The following is a 6,085-nucleotide window of genomic DNA, read 5'->3' as shown; positions in this document are numbered from 1 at the left end:
TCGTGCGCTGACAGTTGAAGAACAAGAAGAACACCAAGACCATCAATAACTTCGATTTTCGTCTGACGTGGTCCGTGTACATCATCGCACTATCGGTGAATTCACTATATTTTCCCGTCGGCTGCCTATCTCTGTCCGCTCAATCGTTCTGTTGCAGCTCCCACGTCGTCACACCGAGCACCCGGCTGCAGCATGAATCCTTTGGGTAAGTGGAAACATCTCGCACCAAAACCTGGCTCGCAACCTACCGGCGGCTTACCCCCCACCCCCCTCAGAAATTGAGGCCGCTGCACCGGGCGTGTACGTGTGCGTGTGTGTGTTTACGATAAAACTTTGATGCTACTGTGCGATATGCCCTTCCTTTTCGACAGGATTTTTAACTCTGGCCGCCCTGGTGTTTGCCGCATTGGCCGCTACACCCGCCACACAGCGTACCGTGTCGAGCCACCTCACAGCACAGGACCAGGAGCGCTTTGCGAAGGTGTTCAGCGAGGGACTGAAGTCGAACGATCTGCAATCACTGTACTATGCGTCCGCGAATGTGGCACTTCCGGCCGGTGATGTTACCAGCACCTGCAAGCGATTGTTTACGCTGCACGGTGAATCGAAATTAAACGTAAGTAAACGACAACGCAAAACCCCGGAAGAACTTTACCCAAATCCCCTGCTTTCTTCCTCTTCTACGGTGCAGGATTTCGAGAAAAACTTCTACCTGATCGGCGCACGGAAGAACTTCGGCTGCAAGGAAGCACTGCCGGCAAAGGTCGAAACGGCAGTGAAGGCAGCACTGGCCAAGGACGCTACCACGGCGCAGGAAATCTATTACAATTTCCATTCGGCTAAGCTGGCCGGTCTCGCCGTCGACGAGAAGGTGCGCACCACGCTGGGCAAGAACCTGCAGACCGTGCTGAAGAAGGACGATTCGCTCAACTCGCTAGGACACGCGTTCGCCGTGGCAGCCGAGCTCGGTACGGCCGGTTCGTTCGCGTACGATCGCATCGAGGAAGCGTTTGTGCAGGCCGATGAGGTCGATGGCAAGATGCTGCAGTTCGAAGGTGGCCTGAGCATTACGGCCCTCATCGTGAACGGTGGATTCAAGCTGGCGACGAGCCTCTCGAAACCGGCCCCGATCACGGCCGACCAGGCGGTCAAATTCGCCACCTACTTCCTGTCGCGGGCCTCCGTCCAGACGCCGAAGGGTGTTAGCGTGCTGCTGGAAGCGCTGAAGCTGCTGGCTTCGCAGAAAACCATCGCTCCGGTATGCGTCCGACTGGCCGACAATGGCCAGCTGCTGCCCGAATCACCCGTGCTGAGTGTGCGTGTGTGTGACCTGCTCGGTAAGCCGCTTTCGCCCGCACTGGCCGCCCTCTCGACGACGGTTGTGTCCCGCACGAGCAACGATGCGCTCGTTTCGAAGGTAAACCTGGTGCCCAGCAAGGACGACGCGACCCTGTACACGTACAATCTGAAGTCGGCCTCACCTGCGCGCGGTCTCTACCGTGTGGACGTCGATGCCGCACCCTCCTACCGCCAGCAGCTGCAGGTGAGCGTGCTGGGCAAGGTGCGCGTCAGCTCGCTGGAAGTCGGCGTAGGCGATACGGACAGTGCCGCGTCGAGCGTGAAACGCCAGTCGGTGGCCCACCCGTCCAAGCTGGCCACCGTGCTGAACGCCGACTCGCAGCAGAAGGTCGTGCTGAAGACGGCGCTGGTCGATGACGCCAGCGGCAAACCGATCACCGTCCATCAGTGCTTCGTGCTGCTGCGCCATCAGGAAACGCGACAGGAGATCATCTTCGTTGCCGAGACCGACTCGAGCAAGGCGTACAAGTTCGAGATGGATGTGGGTGCGCGTGCCGCCGACTTTGGCCACAAGAGCGGACTGTACGAGGTGCGCCTGATCGTGGGCGATGCGCTGCTCTCCAACTCCTTCCAGTGGCATCTGGCCGATCTGGAGCTGAAGTTTGCCGCCGGCGACAGTCAGCAGCAGCAGCAGCAGTCGGTTGATGCGGCGGCCAGCTCGCGGAAACCCCTGCCGGAAATTGTGCACCAGTTCCGGGCGCCGGAAAAGCGTCCCCCGCGCTTCGTGTCCGACCTGTTCACCGCACTGTGCATCGCTCCGCTCGTGATCCTGTTCGGGCTGTGGGCCAAGCTGGGCGTGAACGTGAAGAACTTCCCGCTATCGCTCGGTGCAATCGGGTTCCATCTCGGGCTCGGTGCTATTCTGGTGCTGTTTGGCATCTTCTGGCTGCGGTTGAACATGTTCGACACGATCCGCTACCTGATCCCGCTGGCCCTGTTCACGTTCATCTGCGGCAATCGAATGTTGCGCAAAATCGCCCGCGGCGGTAGCAGCGAGAAGTAAAGCACTCTGTGAGTCTCAACAGTGTCTCTCTCCCTTTCTCTCTCTTTCGCTCTCTTCTCCCCGTTTGTTGAAACCGGAGCTATGGAAAGGGTGGGGAACGAAATCCTTTCCACGAACAAAGGTTTTAGCAGTAAGCAACGCCTGCTAGAGCATGACGGCAAAAACGTGCAACAAAACGAACCACAACAAACAGAGAAGCGGCTGAGAAGATGGAGAGAACGCATTTATTAGCGCAGGAGAACCAAAAAACCATTCCCTTTCCCTGCCGAACATCGCAACCATTTGCAAAAACAAAAGGGGAAGAAATACATGAATTCCGTACACATAGAGTCCCGCCATCGAATACCACCACACCATCATCGCGATGGGTCAGACGGACGGACAGACAGACAGACAAAGAGGGAGGACGACGGTGGTGCCCTTTTCTTTAAATTGTAAGAAGTACCGTGAAATGACGCAAGGGAAGCGAGCAATATGAGGTGAATCACAAAAGTTAGGGTTTTAATAGCGCAGAAGGCCGCGTATGGAACTGAACATTGTAGGCGATACTACTTCCCCCGTCAAGCGCGGGAGTCACCAACGCGATCTCTGTACAGAGGTCACCTTGGTTGTCGTGTGAAAAATAAACACTGGAAACAAAACACCAATTGAATTGAAAACCCGATTTAAGATGACACGTAAATGTGATCAGTTTATTTCACTTGCGCGTTTGCTTGAACCGGGACACTTTCTTCTTCGGTTGCTGTTCCTGCTGCCGCTGCTGAACCGCCGCTTGCTGTACATCAAATTCGTCCATCCGACCAACGACCGTGTGATGCTCGACGATTTCCCCAACCACATCTTTCAGCGCTGCCACTGGCTCCTTGGATTCGTTACCTAGCCGACGAGCGGGCTGTTTGGCGACACTCAAACGCTCCGGAGGAGGAGCATTATGATGGAACGTCGTTTTAGGGTTCTTTAGGATCGACTTCAACTCCTCCGTTGGCGATTGCTTGATGGATTCCGCCAGAAACGATCGATAGATATCGGCCGGCGATACAATCTCATCCGTCGTGGGCGATTCGTAACACGCGGCAGAGTGTACAATCGGAAGGAAGAGTGTATTTTTCGAATTATTGTGCAACATCTCCTGCTCATTTGCTTGTTTCTCCTGGTGCCGATTGTCTATCAGCTTAATCTGATCCTGCTCAGCAAATTGGATCTTTCGTCCCTTTTCTTTGCTACTCTTTTTCACTGGCTCCGACGGTGTCTCCGCTTTACGCTCCTCCCTCTCTGGCTCGTCCGTGGAAAGCAAAAAGTCTAACGCTTCCTCCAGTTCGTCGTGCAGCTGATACAGGTCCACCTTCTGCACCAGATCGATGGAATTTTGGTACAGTCGCTGCCGGACGTCGTTCAGCTTCGCTTTGAAGACTTTGAGCTTTTCCTTCTGGGAGTAGTTCTTTGTTTCGAGCAGGAGCTGCGCAAATTCGGCCGAAATATCGTCTTCCTCTTCGTCGTCCCCTCGCTCTTCACTGCCCTCCTCATCATCCGTCGTTTCGATTTCCTCCTCAACTTCAACGACCTCTTCTTCCACCGGGGTTGGGGTATCATTCTCTTTCGGTTGTTGTTGTTGGTCATTGCGGACCGGTTCAGTTCCAGCTTCCAGCTTCTGAAAGTCTACAACAGATTTGCGTTCCTTTAAACCCTCCGTTGGGTTATGAGCAGTTCGCTTACGTTCGTTCAATCGGATTTCTCCCCGCATCAAGCGTCCGAGCTGATCATCATCATCACCGTCTTCACCGGCCGGAAGATCAAGCTGGTCCATTTCCTGTTCCAACTCTTCCAGCAGCTCCATTTCTTCCAGCTTTGCAAACAGCTCCTTATCACTGGTCTCCTCCGCGGCGTCCCTTTTCGCCGCTCGCTCTTTCGCTTCCCTTTGCTTGCTTTCGCGCACCCGGCGGCGGTGCTCCTCGCGCCATCGCTTTTCCGTTTCCTCGTCGTACTCTTCAATGATTTCACGGCCTCCTTCAGCGCCAGCAAATGCTTCACTCGTAAGCGGCACTTCCAGCTTATCGCTGTACATCTCGCGCTCGCGTTCGTACTTCGCCAGCAGCTCGTCCGCCAGCCGGATACGACGATCGGCGATCGATTGAGCCTGCTCGGCGGAACACTCGGAAAAGTAACCACATCCGTGGCTAACCATCACCTCACCCGTGTGGTACAGCTGCCCTGGAAGCAACGCTTTCGAACCGATCGGAATCATTATATCGGCCCGTGGGGCTTTCTGATACATGCGTAGGTTCGCTTTCAGATCCACATGTTCTTGCTTGTACGCCGTCCATCGTGCCGTCTCCTCCTGGTTCTTGTGCAAAGCCTATGAGGAGGGGCATACAATCCGCATGAGGTACTATTTATGCTGAATGTCTGAAGTGAGAGATTTCATCAATACTTACATCAAAATAAGTTTTATTGTACAATTGTGTCTGCTCGTTTGCCGGTTCCATTGCGGCGGGAAATTGCGTGCTGCTGAGGGGAATGAACACAATAATAAACAAACGTCCATGTTGACGTTTCGCGAGCAGCTGTCACTCGCACTGGTATAATCAATTCAAATTGACCGTTACCACTTGAGTTGCACGGGTTCTCATAGTTGTGAGAGGCGGCGGGGCCATGGGGATTCTCAACACTCATTTTCTCAAGCACTCATGAGTGCTTTTGAGAAATCCTCGTTCTCAGCGTTTGTCGAATCGGAACAAAATCGGTTTTGAGAATCTTTGAGAAAGTTGACGATGCAGCGATCGGCTACCTGAAATATAAGCAATTGTGCTATTTCTTTTTCGATAATCACTTTGGAAAATGTATTCAATATTTATAATTGAAAAAGTTTAAAAAAACATGCGATCAAAACATATTTTCAATTTAAAGCTTCAAATAAAACTTGAGTGGCTTTATCAGTTTTTCAGAGTGAGAACAATTGATGACGGCCACGAGCTCGCGTCTGAGAACAAGTTTTGAGTGCTTGAGAAACTTAAATGAGTGCTTGAGAATGTTTTCTCAGCTTGAGAAAACCTCGTGGCCCCGCGGCCAGACACTTCCTTGATTCTTTCTGAGTGGATGTGAACTTCATAGGCCGCGGGGCCATGGGGTTTCTCAACGCTCATTTTCTCAAGCACTCATGAGTACTTTTGAGAAACCTACGTTCTCAACGTTTGTCGAATCGGAACAAAATCGGTTTTGAGAATCTTTGAGAATCTTTGAGAAAGTTGACGATGCAGCGATCGGCTAACTGAAATATGAGCAATTGTGTTATTTGTTTTTCGATAATCACTTTGGAAAATGTATTCAATGTATGTAATTGGAAAAATTAAAAAATCGATCAAAAACATATTTTCTATTAAAGCCCTAAATAAAGCTTGAGTGGCAATAAGAATTTCTTAGAGTGAGAAAAACTGACGACGGCCACGGGCTCGCGTCTGAGAACAAGATTTGAGTGCTTGAGAAACTTAAATGAGTGCTTGAGAATGTTTTCTCAGCTTGAGAAAGCCCCATGGCCCCGCGGCCATACGTGAGAAATTGGACTCTATGGTACCTTTTGGCTCCTTGGTAATTCCTATTGGATTTGTTCAACAAGGATGCTATAAGAAAGAGTCTATAAAGTGTCCCACAGCTATGAGAACTCCTGGAAAATCTTGTATCGTTTAATGAAGCTTATTTCGGTTTGGACTGTTGTTGAATGTTTAAAGA

The 6,085-nt window shown here is 51.8% G+C and overlaps 2 protein-coding genes across 3 annotated transcripts; one reads left to right on the top strand and one right to left on the bottom strand.

Annotated features, from left to right (window-relative positions):
• On the top strand, positions 1-3,003 carry LOC121593658 (dolichyl-diphosphooligosaccharide--protein glycosyltransferase subunit 2). Its single transcript, XM_041916226.1, has 3 exons — positions 1-205; positions 372-616; positions 692-3,003. The coding sequence occupies exons 1-3, from the start codon at positions 193-195 to the stop codon at positions 2,360-2,362; spliced, it is 1,929 nt and encodes a 642-aa protein (XP_041772160.1). The 5' UTR covers positions 1-192; the 3' UTR covers positions 2,363-3,003.
• A 23-nt stretch (positions 3,004-3,026) lies between these two features.
• LOC121593659 (unconventional prefoldin RPB5 interactor-like protein) lies at positions 3,027-4,876 on the bottom strand. Of its 2 annotated transcripts, XM_041916228.1 has the most exons (3): positions 4,795-4,876; positions 4,076-4,715; positions 3,027-4,018 (listed from the first exon to the last, which is right to left on the bottom strand). In XM_041916228.1, exons 1-3 carry the CDS (start codon positions 4,843-4,845, stop codon positions 3,060-3,062), a joined length of 1,650 nt encoding a protein of 549 aa, XP_041772162.1. In that variant the 5' UTR covers positions 4,846-4,876; the 3' UTR covers positions 3,027-3,059. The 2 variants fall into 2 exon arrangements, with proteins under 2 accessions (XP_041772162.1, XP_041772161.1); XM_041916227.1 differs by having other exon boundaries at positions 3,027-4,715.
• Positions 4,877-6,085: the final 1,209 nt, after the last annotated feature.

The sequence above is a fragment of the Anopheles merus genome, chromosome 2L, assembly GCF_017562075.2.
Source record: "Anopheles merus strain MAF chromosome 2L, AmerM5.1, whole genome shotgun sequence".
Taxonomy (NCBI): domain Eukaryota; kingdom Metazoa; phylum Arthropoda; class Insecta; order Diptera; family Culicidae; genus Anopheles; species Anopheles merus.
The sequence above is the reverse complement of the archived record's forward strand: the minus strand, read 5'-3'. Positions and strand labels throughout refer to the sequence as shown.